Consider the following 14576-nt stretch of genomic DNA (forward strand, 5'->3'; position numbering starts at 1 on the left):
AATACTTCTTCTTCCGCTACATACGAGCATATTATACAGGCACACACACACAGCGACTGCTAACACTCATGCTTACATTTCTGAAAAGACTAAAATTGATAACAAAAATAACGATATTTTTTCTACAGTTATTCTGTTAGGGGCAGCTGAACCGGACGGGGAGGGTTAGGGATGGGCTACACCCCCAACAATACAAACAAACAAACAAACAAACAAACAAACAAACAAAACAAACAAAACAAACAAAACAAACAAACAAAAACAAAAACAAACAAACAAAAAACTGTTGTAGGTGTTGTTTTATCCTTACGTTTTCGTCTCCGGAATACTTTTCTTTGCCTCGACTGGATACTGCAAAATGCAGAGGGCGCCGTCCACCTTCTCCAACATCTTCAATGTCTGGAGGAATAAATCAGAAAGAAATCTTTGTCAATAGCATTAAAAAATATTCACTCCAAATATATGAAAATTGTTTTAATATATGAGAAAGACCTTGTCGGATGTTTTTATCACTCTATTAGGGTGGATATCTCAACAAAATATTTCAAGATGTGAATATGACTATGAATAAAACAAAAAGATAAATGTCGACTTTTTTTATCATATCAGTCTTCGTAACATAATGATCATGTGCACTGGAAATTAGTCCAGTACCGGTATAGTAATAATACATTTTTACTATAACACCAATTGATCTTGGTGTGAAAATTGATAGCCCACAATAAAGTGTTTGTGTATCTTGTCGTATTTTGACACATGCATCCTATATGACAAATTAATTGATGATAGTTACTCGAAAGAAAATTTACTTTTCGCAATGTGAGCACTTTGTCATTTTGTCTGCTATTACAACGATATTGTTTGCAATCTTTCCAAATTTCATCCACCCAGCGTTGCCAGGTCCCAACAGAGGACAGAACAAAATCATTAAAAGGCATGTGCACAATCACCAAAAATCATTCAAAATCACCAAATTTGGAAAAGTGTAGTTTAGGCTTCAATGTCAAGACAAACACAAACTGATTAGTGACCGATCATGTCAATAAACCTCATATCAAGCACTCTGCATGATTGCATAGCGAGTCTTGGTGCAAAAGATGTACATGTTAAAAATGATAACAATGATAACGTTTCTACATGGAATTGCAATGTAAAACTAGTTTAGGGAGATCTTTGGGGAAAATACATTTTCGTTTTCATTCATTTTGATTTTCTTTTTTCATTGGTCTTGAAATCACAAAAATATACCAAAAATCAACAAATATTGATTTGATTACCAGGCTAAATGTTGTTACCAAGGTTTAAAAAAAAAATCGCCTAACTTTCATCCTTTTAGGTTAGCGAAATCACTATTTGGCAACAATGCATCCACCTACTTGCTCCGTAGCCGATCAGCAGCTTCATCATTTTGACGTCGTCGTTGAGGGCGGCGTAATGGAGGGGGCTATTGTTTTTGCCGTCGTGTTCCCGGATGATGGCGGCAAAACCGTCGGTGCCGAGTTTACTCAGCATCTTCGCCAGCTCCTTGAACTCCCCCGCCTTGACCGCCCGCGATACTCTCTCCAGGTTCGTGGAGTGAAAATTCGGCAAGCCCTGTTATCGCAGGTAAAAATGAGACAGGGAGCGGTGGAGGAAATGAGTGAGTGCGTGAGGGAGAGTGAGGCGAGGGTCTTGAAGAAAGAAATAATTGTACTGCGGTGTTATCATCATGGTTATGAACAGGTGACGACAGGGCCCTTGTTAGGGAGGTAGCTTTTGGTATTAAGCCAAAACATAGTTCTCGTAAGGTCTCAAAATTTCATCTTTCAACACTTGGAATTGTACATTGAAAGAATCTACCAAGAAACTTATACCTGCGATGGCTGACGCGATTCGTCAGGATGAGTTGTTTTGGAGTGTTTTGAGAGCAAAAGTGTGGAATGACAAATATTTCGATAGTAGCATAGGATTTTAGAAACACGAGAAACACGTGTTTCTTATGTTGACAAGTCAACAAAGCATGATCGAAGTTTTGCAACGGAGTTATTCCTTTAAGGGGTAATGTAAGATAGTAATATTGGACATTTTCTGATTAGCAAAGTATTGAGTTCTTTGCCTAGTTCTTTTTAGGTCTAAGTGCCGCCGCCCAACAGACCAGTCCAGGTCTAGCTTATTGGGTAGCTTGTATAAGAAGTTTTTTTTTTATGTTTGGTTTCTACTGAGAACGTTGTTTCTTTGAGAAACAAACAAACAAACAAACAAACAAACAAACACACACACACACGCACGCAATCTCTGAGTTAGAAAAGAAAGAATGAAATATTTAGCACTGCACGACGGGAAACCTGTCTGAACTTCGTAAAAAAGCGAGTCCGATCCAGGACTTTAAGGTGTCGTCAAGGATGACAAATACTGCTCTCTGTCATTGTGGCATTATACCTTTTGAACCATGTACGACGATATTCTATAAAGAGGACTATACTTAACGAAAGAAGAAGAACCCACCGCTTTAGCGTTACTTCTCGTCAAGCCAACATGCACTTTGTCAAACCCTAAGAATTAAAATGAGCTTTGTAACAAGTTTATGTCTTAGCTGTTTCACACTGAATCTAAAGCAGTCGGTCTGCGGGACGGTTTAATCCGCTTTAACTGCTTTAACTTTACCTGAATGAAAATGCTCTATTCGCATTTCTTTGAACTTTTCCCTCTTGTTTACGTGTGCTTTGTGGTTGAATTTGTTATTTATTTGCGGCTATACTGCAGTGACCAATCTCAAGGGAGTAGCTCTGGTCATGTTACTGATATTTCCAGGGATTTAATGACTTGAATAGCCACATCCACTCTTTTATGCAGTTTTGCAGTATGAATTGACGTTTAAGTCGACATAAGTTCATTTGTCAATTTCTTTGTCGCGTTATTTTCTTTCCCACAGTGGCCTAGTCCTGAAGACGCATTTGCAAATTAGGGGAATTGTAACTGAATCGAAAAGACAAAAAAAAAAGCCCACGGGAAAAAGACAAAGGAGGTTTTGGAAAATTTTGCATTATGACAAAAAGGGTAGATAGAATACTAACATGACTGCAAACATCCACGCGGCCCAAAATCAGGGACGATCCGCGGAGCATAAAGATTCAGGCTGATTCGAGTGTTAGACCCTACATGCATTTGAATGGTTGACATAACTGTACAAAATGACTGATGCACAGGACTGAGTGGATAGGTGAGAATTGGATGCGCGAGTTAACTTTTGATCTTATTAAACTCACGAGTGCAGCGAGTGGATTTTAGACCAAAGTTAACGAAGTTAAAGAATCAGATTAGTTACTAGGCTTACTTTGTTATTCATCCGTAATATCGGCATTGCCGTTCTCTTTATTATTGTAGCTATTGCTCAAGCCTTGATTATAAGATTTTCTTTAACCTATACTTCGCAGTTGAAGGGTTTGTTCTATATTCTTTTTTTCTTCTTCTCTTTCTTCCTCAAACCTCCGAGGATCGTTGTCTGTGTTGCATATTCCTGTCTATTCTGTTACCTCTTTATCACGCGATATTCTTGTTTCCTCTTGTGTCGTCAAGTCTGTTTGTTTCTTGTTTTTCCTCCTACAAGTAGTCTTGTTGCTGTCCCAGTCCTGTCACATGTTCATAACTCTGTTTGTTGTTGTTTTATGTATAACTGTTTGTTCGTCTGTCTCTTAGTGGGCTCCCAAACTTTTTTGTGACGAACTTTTTGTGCGGATTTTTTGCTGTTTTCAATTCAATTTTTACATCGGGCTTCTAATACCAGAGGGGCCCACACTCTACAAGCTCTGTCTTTTTAGTGGGTCCCTCTGTGTTTTTCACACAATGCATATATTGAAAACTATTTCACTTTCGTTATCTTAGCACCTATTGCAATGTATCACTACTGTTAGTTTATTTTCCTATTATTGTTGTCTTCTCTGTACAATTGTATGCATTGTTTTTGTCACTTAAGAAAGTGAGATTTATGTTTGTATATTGTGGAAAAAAACGATGTGACTGAGCTTGAACTTGAACTTGAACTTAACGAAAACATTAAATTCTCGCCAATATACGAATCAGGCCTGTGCATCATAAAGTTTTATAAAATGGGCCGGTACATTCAGAAAGTCAGTTTTTCCCCATCATGCGTCCGAGTCACCTACATCACTATAAAAGGCTTGAACCAGGTTTTTGGATTTTAGCGGACGCATTGCGTTGGGATTTTACCGGTAGCGTATATGGCTCAGTGTGGATCAGTGAATTTCAATGCATGATGATTGACCAATCAGATTGAAGAGATTCTGAAGCCCATTTTATAATGATTCCTAAACCATGGAGACTTTCACCTTCTCGTGTCAAGAGAGATATGCAGTTTGTGCACTAAGGTTCACCTTGTTTGTTTGTTCGTTCATTTCCATCTGAGAAGATGGCTGGATTGCCCATATTCAGCTGCTAACTTTAAGCTGATCTTCCATGGGGTCCAGCTGGATGTGAGGTGAGACCACTACATTCACCGGGTTATACACCCTGCTCTTTGCGATGAATAAATGAAGCGGGATCTTTTACTTGCATGAGTTGTGACTCTCTCATACACGGGACCTCCATTTTACAATATATGTCCTATCCGAGGGACAGAGTGTTTTGCCTCTTGCTAGAGGGGACGGTATGTTTACACACAACATTGCTCAATCCAGACTCGGGTTCGAACTCGGGTCCTTAGGATTGTGAGGCACACGCGCTACCAACCGAGCCAGCTCACCGCCCTTCCTTTAACCGTTAACCTTGTGCATGTGGCTTGAGTACCAATTGGTACCGAGAAATCTCCATAGGGTCATGCTGACAGTCCAAAGTCCCCGGCACTAAAAGGGTTAAAGAACCCTCCTTCAAATAATCTTCTTTCCACCTATACCGTGCCTACCACGGCCAAATGAAAAAAAAAAAAAAAAAACATGACAGATCGAGAGAAAACGCATTAATAACACTTCCGTGTTTTTAGAGTCCTGCAACAGTTCCGCCTAAATATGAAGCCTTTTTGTCGTCATCGACCTCTTAAAACACTCCCTAGGTCACGCACCATTCTTTCATGTTTGATGTTGTGTATCGAAAAGCCTCTGGGTAACTGACACATGCAAGGTAAGCACCAAATAAGCGTCACTTGGTGCACCCTGGCCTTGTATTGTCTGCGCGTTCTGCTCGACTGAGATGTTGCGAAACATAATATCTGAAACACGTTTTAGTCATCATGTTCGTCATGCTAAATCCCGCGGAGATAATACGTATATAATATGTCTATGAGGCCGGGGCCTGCAGCCTATTCAAGAAGACATAACCCTCTTCACGGTAGACGGTGCAATACCTTTTTCTGTCCTGTATGTCTATCTGCCTTTCCCCATTTCTTTCTCTCTTGTTCCCCAACTACCCGTCTTCCTTTCTTTCTTTCTTTAATCGGATGTAGCAGTCTCAGACACTGTTCACGTTTTAATCTGCGGAGAGACCTATACCTTTAGATGGCCGCTCGTTCATACGGTGTACTCGACTCCTATATCAACATGAATTTAAATTTTTTTTTTTCACTGTTACTATATTCTGCAGGAACGGACAGTCCAAACTAGAATACCCATACCATGCAAAATGCACAGTTAGATGAGTCCTGCATGGTTTTCACGTAGTCATCCTATCTCACTTTGGCCTTGTTAAACTTTCAGCATACCTTTCACTGCTTGAGAAAATCCACACAGGTTGGTCGATTACTATGAAATCATATGGGATGGGATGATTTTCCCATGGTAAATACGCGATGATCATAAATACTAAAGGACTGTAACGTCATCAACGTGGAAGTTCCACTACCACAACTATTACTTCTGCTGTTACTACTACTACTACTACTACTACTACTACTACTACTACTACTACTACTACTACTACTTCTACCTTTACTAACACTTCTACCACTACTACCACTATTCATACTACTACTACTACTACTACTACTACTACTACTACTACTACTACTACTACTACTACTTCTACTACTACTACTACTACTACTACTACTACTACTACTACTACTTCTACTACTGCTACTACTACTACTACTACTACTACTACTACTACTACTACTACTACTACTACTACTAACACCACCATCACCACTACTACTACTACCACAACTACTACGTAATGTTCTACTACATAACTACTCCTTCTATATACTACTTGCTAATACTTCTACTACTACTACTACTACTGCTACTACTACTACTACTACTACTACTACTACTACTACTACTACTACTACTACTACTACTACTACTTCTGCCACCACCACTACCGCCACCAAATCCACCACACCACTGTTCACACAACTACACAAGACGGGCCGGTGGTACATTACTAGTCTTCACACCCATCATTGTAGCTCCTGTTTGCTTGACGCAATTGTAATTGTTCGTTTAAAGGAACCCTGTCATGATTATCATTAGCAAATTATAGTTACCAATCTTTACACCTATGATAGGCCAACAGATACTTTTGGGGTAAAACACCTCTTTCAAAGCCAAGGACATTCGCATTGGGCGTGATTCGAACTCGGTCTCTCCGATTTGAGAGCCCAAAGCAGTATCACCTACAGGTGATTATGTGCTTTTAAGGTCACGTTAGACGTCACCTATTTCAGCGCCTATGCATTCGATGAAACACTTTCCCACTATGCCACTTGAGAGAATACACACAGTGTCCTTCTGAGAGGTCGTCTGCAAATGCAATTTTAGAGGAAAAGGAAAATAGCATTTGCTCATGAGATTATGCTCTTTGAGATGAATGAAAGGACAAGGAGCAATTATTCGTGAAGCCAACTGCAGGCGAGATAAACCCCCTTAAAACACCAGGCTCTTACGTGGGCAATCAATGCAATAGACTGCAACTAAATCCGGATTTAGTGCCACAATCATAATCACTGTTGCGGATTAAGTCGTGAATGTCTCACAATCAAGAGACAGAAAACGTCACTGAAATAGAGCGTAGCCAATAAATCTCCGTGCAAGAAGCATGTCTAAGAACATTGTATAATCGTCCGTGTCGTTGAACGAATATCGATTTCCATCCACCCGCTCAGTTTCTACATAAAGGGTCACCATTAATATCCCGTGTTCATTGAGCTGACCCGGCGCGACACCATAAAAAGGCGCTATTCTGCGCTTGATGTATGATACCAGATTCCCGGCAGGCCTGAGGTACACGGAGTGCTCGTCAAAGCATCGTCAAGGACCTGGACTATATTATTAGTCTGTATCAAGTAGGATTTTGTGAGTATATACCTTCCTAGGTAGGAAACTCGCTGGAAGCCCCCCCCCCCCTCATTGCACGTGTTGTCACCTCGCAGCAATCCTGTTACAATGCACTCCCGATGTAACGGACACGGTTATACAACGAAATTCCTTTTAAACCGAATTAAAAAAAGAAGTCTCCAAATCAACATTTATCCTTTTTTTTTTTTTTTTTTTGGATACTTTACTGTCCGGCTACAATGAAGTTTCAATATAACAAAAGAAAACTACCGATCCCGAGGACTTCGTTATAACGGCAGTCGCCTATGCCAAGGTTGTTGTGTGTCTGAGATATGATTATACGTAGACATACATGCAGACAGAAGGGGGAGGAAGGATATCATGATGGCAGCGAGACATGACAACAATATTGCAGCTGCATATAGCATCATTTCAACATGAAAAGAGAACGCTACCAACTATAAACCATGGATAGTTGGTATAGCAGTCGTCTTCCAGCGACCACTATACTACTCTAATGGTGGCATTAAAATGGCAGCACGTTATTGCAAACACATTGGACGAGAAGACTGGTAACCAGTGACTAATTTGAGAGTCACTGAGAAGACTGGTCACCAGTGACTAATTTAAGAGTCGCCGAGAAGACTCGCTGAGATCGATACTGAAGCGTTATTAATGTGTAAGAATGTCACACAAAATCATGTTCACTCGGTGCCATGAATGTGCATGACAGCAACCGACTAAATCTGGGCACGAGGAACAAGTTTTTAGTTAAGATATACGACGTAGGGCTCCATAAGCTCGCTAATATCTCTATTGCCTTTCCAGATAACATTGTAACAACCCTTCGAGTTTTGTTACCATTTAGCATCCGTCATGACGTGAACGTGGGCATTTTAGGATAAATCTCCGAACTCTGTGCCAAGGATGGTATCTGACTAAGATTTCTCATTAAGGTTATGTCGAGTCCTAAACACTCTGTCGAGTACCTGTAACTTCTCAAGGGTCTTACAGAGTTGGGTTTAACAACCGTCAGGCTACCAAGTTTAACTGATAAGTCATTATAACTTGGCTTCATACTTCACAGGATGTTAATTGCTTTTAAAACTTTTGACCTTGAGAGGGGAAAAGTAGGGGTTAACTGGCCGAATACGCGAATTATTTAGCATCAACATGATCGATGCAAACAATCCGGACTATGATCATGATGATGAGCTGTAACACATCTTATGTCTGTATTAGTCCCTGCAACCAACTGCAAAGAAGCGGAAACCACACGCGGAGACACGGACACACTAGCACACACACTAGCACACACACACACACACACACACACACACATACACATGTTAACTTGACTCTTCTCAGGAGAGATCCTTATGATAAGGAACAAGAAAAAAGGAGAAGGCAATAAACTGTACAGAGATGGACTGAAAGTGTCCAACCCCATTGATACTCTTCATCTCATTCTCTGCAATTCGCTGAAAACCTTTGAAGCGTTCTAATCTGTTGAATATCCAGTCATGACATTACAATAACAAGAAGCAGAAGCGAAGCTGTTGTAGACTTATCACGCCCTTTATTAAGACTGCAATCTTCTTGCCGCACGATGGGTAAACTTCTGAAGACTTACGGTCATATAGGAAAGGACTGTAGTGCTGCTGCTTTAGTGGTTACGAGGATACTGCGAACAGGCCTGTGTCGAGGAATAAAAGCAGGCATTCTGCAGCACTTTTGTTCAAGTAGCGAGGCTTGGCTTTGATTGTTTCCTTCAATGCAATGGGGAGATCTGGGAAGCATAACGCCTACGTGTGATTTGCATCAATGATCATTGAAGGTAAATATCCAGTTTGTTCGTTTGTTTTAAAAAAAAAACTGAAAAAAAAAACAGCGAAAAGAGTAAAACAAAGTTTGGAAGATCATCAGGAAATAGCCATCACCAATTTTAAGAAATCTAAGAAACACATGATCACACACAACACACAAGTCTGTCTGTCCCCCTCTTTTTTCCTCCTTTGGTCGAAATAATAAGTATTCCTACATTGTGATTGGACACAGAAAACACCTTTAACAGTGTAGAGCCTACTGCAGTCTACACGTTCACTGAGACAAAAGATTGAATACCAACAGATTTTGAATAGAATTGTGCATTACTCTGGCTTTCGTCAGTGGCTTTGCGCCTTAGCGAGACGAAACAGGCTCGCATGGTAAATTCAAACTCAGGTCGAGGTGCTCTACAATCCTTTTATCCCGGCGCTCGGTACCATGGGGGCCACGATGTGGCACAGTGGATAAGACTCCTGACATTCAAACGGAGGACCCGAGTTCGAATCCCGTCCAGTGCTGACGTCTTTTCATGAGACGTTTTACCCCGATGTTCCCCTCAACCAAGGTGCATTAATGGGTACTTGCATGGCAATGCTGGGGAAAAGATGATAGAGACAGGGCCCTCCGGTAGAACGGTGGCAACACTCCGGAAGCCACCCCAGATGAAGAAGATCGTACTTATAATCTTGACTGGTGTTATGAAACTATGACTATCAATCTGCCTTGATATCTTCGACTTTCTCAAATTGCCAGTATTATACCACCAAATGGAAATATATCATTTAAGATACAAGACACTTGAAATCTGGCTTTGTTTCGAATTTGTACTTCTCTCTCTAATCATAATACATGAAAGCGATAATGTTTGATCTCATCGGGAAAATGCGTGTCAGACAATTTTGATCATTAAGCTTCACTCCAGTAAAGAAAAAAAGTAGGAAACAACGAAACAAAAAGAAAACAAAAAGTTTTCACCTCTGTGGCGATCGGAATATATGAGCAGACTATAATAAGAGCTAGCACAGAATTTATTTTAACTCCTTGGTTCGGATACCACCACTGAGATTCTTTAGAAAAACCATATAACGGTATTCATAGATTTCGGACTTATTACAATGTTGTACGCTCCGCATGCACCAGGTAGCGAAATCGTTCTCTTTCGTCACTGATGTGAACATGCTTGATAACAATGAAGTTAGGGTTGCTCCCTATGGAACAATGATAGTGTTGCAACTGATTGACAAATTGCCCTGCATCGACGTAAATAAGCACTGAATTGATCAGTGTTTTAGTAGTAGCCACGATAAAAAAAAAAAAAAAAAAAAAAAAATCATGGGCGTACATAGCTCGAGTATGTACGCCCATGATTTTTTATCGTGGCTACTACTAAAACACTGATCAATTCAGTGCTTATTTACGTCGATGCAGGGCAATTTGTCAATCAGTTGCAATGAAAGCATCTCGACGGAAGAATTTCTTGACTTTGAATGATAGTGTTACCACATAATAGTTAACACACACAGTCGGACAGTGACAACACATTGTGCTCACAGCACTGTGTGAACTCTGTGAATATGGCACGTGTGGCATGGGGTGCATGTCACGAGACCGACACCCACGAGTCATACAGCCCACGAGTCATATAGCTCACAAGTCATACAGCCCATGAGTTATACAGCTCACGAGTCATACAGCCCATTAGTTCGACACTAAGCCAATAAGGCCCACGAGACCGACACATTTCGCGCCGTGTTGTAGCTGCCGAACTCGTGGGGTGTTTTTACCTACTGTAGAACTCATGGGCTTTATTTACCTAGTGTCGAACTCATGGGCTGTATGACTCGTGAGCTGTATAACTCATGGACCTGTTTTCAATGTCGAACTCGTGGGCTGTATGACTCGTGGGTGTCGGTCTAGTGGGATGACCCCGTGGCATGTATGTGTCTTGACGTTTACGGGTCACCATCCACACAAGAGTTAAAACACGCTTGTGTGAGCACTGTGAATTTGGGACGTGTCATAAACCTGTCTTCTTACCACAATGGCGATACCATACTGTTATAATGGCATTCACACATTCACATAATTATTTACCACACGTTTTTAACAAAGCTTACCACACGATTTTAACAGAGCTTACTACAGTGTTGCGAGCGCAGTGTGTCGTCACAGTGTGATTTAATCATGTGGTAACACTACAGTCTGTTCCATAAGAGATGGGTGGGGGAACTCCCGTCACATAAAATTAAAAGTAGACGGAACATATATGAATGATGGAAACATATGAATTATCTCCCAGTAATATTTCAGTGCAGTGTCGATATTGGTAGATACTTCCGGATGGGTTAAGGAAAAATCTGTCAGAAATTTTGCGAAATTTCACTACCACTAGTACTAGGAACATTCAACTATCAATTTCAAATGGGAATTAACTGTCTTTCTCGATAGCATAATGAGACGCTTTGCAAGCTAGTCATGTTGTGATATACTGCATGGGCTAATAATTCTGCATCTTCTTCCGGATACAGTCCACCATTTGAATAACAATATACTGTACGACAGACTAAGCTCATCGACACAATAACGTCAACGTCAAAGACAAGCCCTATCATCCCCCAAACTACATGTAGGTATACCTCTTAATAAGGATGAGGGTAAGGGAATGAGACTGATGATAAACACACGACAAGACTGAGGTACTTTGAAAACTTTTTACAGGGATGTGTAAGGATGCCAAATCTCTGAACAATTTCAATGCCGCGCGGAGACCACAGACTAAGAAGAGGGAAAAACAACAATATGTCATCAGAAAAGGTTCCTTTTCACTCCAACTCGTCTGCCCTTAATCCTTGGATTAGACTTTCCAAAGAATCTGGCGAGCTTAATTGCGGGACGCACGTAGGTGGATTAAAGCCTGAGTTAACGATCCCCTTCGAAGCAGACTGCATCGTTTCAATAAGGAAAGTCATCGAACCTTTGGATATACATCAAAGGTCTCGCGAAGATCGATTCTTGGTAGATGATAACTATAGGAACACAAAAATGTATTTATACATTTCTTGAAGAGGTGAAAACGTACGAGATAGAGAATGACGTTCAACAGAGTGGAGCAGCAAAGTAAACACTGACAGTTACCGTTTCATGAACTGTTTGTCGAGTGGTATTTGTTAATCAAGAGGAAGATGATTGTTACATTAGTTAAGTGTTATAATCAGAAAATCTGGGAAGTGGCGGTAGCAACAAAAGAAATGTACGAGAGAGAAGACGCGAGGTTGAGGTAGGAGTTTGAAGAGTAGTAGCAGAAGAAAGGGAAGTTGAAATTAAAAGCCCAGAAAACGAATAAAGAAAATGAATAACAAGCTGAACTAAGATGAAGAAATGATAGACAAACAATCACGAAAAAAAAAGAAGATAGAAAGTGAGAAAAAGCAAACAAAGATTAATGAAAAGGATGGAAAGAAAACGAGGAGATGTTTTAGATGACACATAAGACGAGGAACAAGAAGCAGAGCAGAATAGACAGGAGGAAAACGAAGAGGGAGAAAAAAAAACAACAAAAATAAATCGAGGCGAGAAGAGAAGTAGAAGAAAACTAGAAGAAAAGACAGTAAAGCGATGAAGGAAATCACAAAGAAGGAAAGAGACGAAAAAGCTTGTGGAAGCAGAGAAGAAGATGGTGAAGAAGAAAGAAAGAAAGAAAGAAGGAAGGAAGGAAAGAAGGAAGGAAGGAAAACAGCGGAAAGGAAACCAGTCCTATATGCTCTAACTGCAAATCAATTTGCTGGCTAAAATGCGAATAAGGCAAAGGCATGAAAAGGAAGAAGAATTTGATGAAAGTGACTGAACATGAGTGATCGTTTGCCTACCGAGGATCTCGTCTCGAACGACGAGAAGGACGTCACGGATCCGAAAATCTGACTGGCAGCAGGGGGAAGGTGGTCCACCTCCTTGATGGGGGTAGTCTCCATTAACATCGTGCTCTGTGCCGGAGGCAGCGTGCTGGACGACCCCGGGCGCTGCACATTCGACATCTCCACTTCTTTGCTGCTCTTCTTCCCAGCCAGTCGCATGTCCGACAGCGTCATCAGCGAGCGAGCCGCCTTCAACGCCATGTTTCCCCGCTAATGACAAGAGACACAGCTCCAGCACCTCACAGCGACGACTGCTTGTAGTTAAGTGCCCTTTAAGTTCGCCTAGAGTGTGCTTCAAACTCACAGATTCAGCCAAGTCGACGAAGCGTACGACTGAATTGACTAGTGACTCTCCTACCTAGAGTAGTTTGCATTATCAGGGATAACAATGGCATAAGTTCCGTCTGCATAATCAGCTAGCGAAACGAGGAGACTCGTGTGTGTGATAATAATATTCATGATTCAGTGTTTCCGCAAAAAAAGAAAGAATCCACAAAACAAATAAACCCATGCACGCCTTGAATAAAAACAAATGTTAATACAAAACATGATATTCTATTTACAGTAGTCAGTATGCATTGCTTCCATGTATCCTGTTGTATCACCGCCCTATTTACAAAAACAGGGGGTGGTTGTTTTGGGGTAGATTACCTGAAAACAGGACTTACTACTTTATGTCAGAACCATATAAAGGCTATCTCAGAACATGGTTATGTACACCATATGCATGCTCGTCAACGTGCCAACCAATCTTTATGTCTCGGTTTCAGGAATGTGGAATCAAGTTCAATAGTGCTTTTTTTTTTTTTTTTTTGAATAGGAAACCGCTTGAGCATGATGTGACGATGCTTTTGTTCAGAATCTTCCAAGGTTAAATAAATAAGTTATGTGTTCAGCATTTTTGTTTTGACTGGAGATGTAATCACAATGAAAAGAAATAAAACTATCGGCGGTATATTTGCCCCAAAAAAGGAGAAACAGGAACGTCTAATCGTGAAGATATTTCGCTTATTGCTTGTATTAGTAATTGTCTCCTTCTATGATAGTGATGATGTTAACGTTGTGATTTTGTTGTTCCGGTTACAAACTTTCTTTCTACCACATAAGTATTATGGGTAAATTGCATATCTCTTTTCATACCATGTCTGGCTGTCACACCAAAAATAGTGTCGCTTTCTTCATGTATTTATGTATACATACTGTGGATTATTCACCTAGTGTGATCTTAAGTTCTGGTCTTTAGACAGATCGTTAACTTACTTTAAAAAAAAAGCCTTCTGTTGTTGATTATGCGATGCGCGCCTGGGGTGGGATGGGGTGGGATGGGGTGGGATGGGGTGGGATGGAGGTAATTTAATACGATATCACTTCTATCTGCAATCAGCAAAAACTGAGAATACCACCATTTCTTACATGCAAAATCTCACATTATTTGTAAATTATAAGGTCTCACTGCCTAAGGTGGTTTTAGAGTCATCGTCTTTGTCAGATTTCGGTCCTTGCAAGGTGTTCTTCATGCCCCCCCCCCCCTTCTCTCTCTTCCACTTCCCTGCTTCTATTACGCGGGCTC

At 40.7% G+C, this 14576-nt stretch overlaps 1 protein-coding gene across 1 annotated transcript in view; it reads right to left on the reverse strand.

Moving 5' to 3' along the window:
* The window catches only part of LOC140242906 (transient receptor potential cation channel subfamily A member 1-like), a 32530-nt gene extending 19323 nt beyond the window's left edge, over window positions 1–13207 (reverse strand). Inside the window, exons 1-3 of the mRNA XM_072322652.1 lie at window positions 12962–13207; window positions 1377–1593; window positions 311–399 (exon numbers count right to left, since the gene is read on the reverse strand). Coding sequence (XP_072178753.1) covers window positions 311–399; window positions 1377–1593; window positions 12962–13207 — 552 coding nt within the window. The remainder of the gene's footprint in view (window positions 1–310; window positions 400–1376; window positions 1594–12961) is intronic.
* Window positions 13208–14576: the final 1369 nt, after the last annotated feature.

The sequence above is a fragment of the Diadema setosum genome, chromosome 19 (genome assembly GCF_964275005.1).
Source record: "Diadema setosum chromosome 19, eeDiaSeto1, whole genome shotgun sequence".
Taxonomy (NCBI): Eukaryota; Metazoa; Echinodermata; class Echinoidea; order Diadematoida; family Diadematidae; genus Diadema; species Diadema setosum.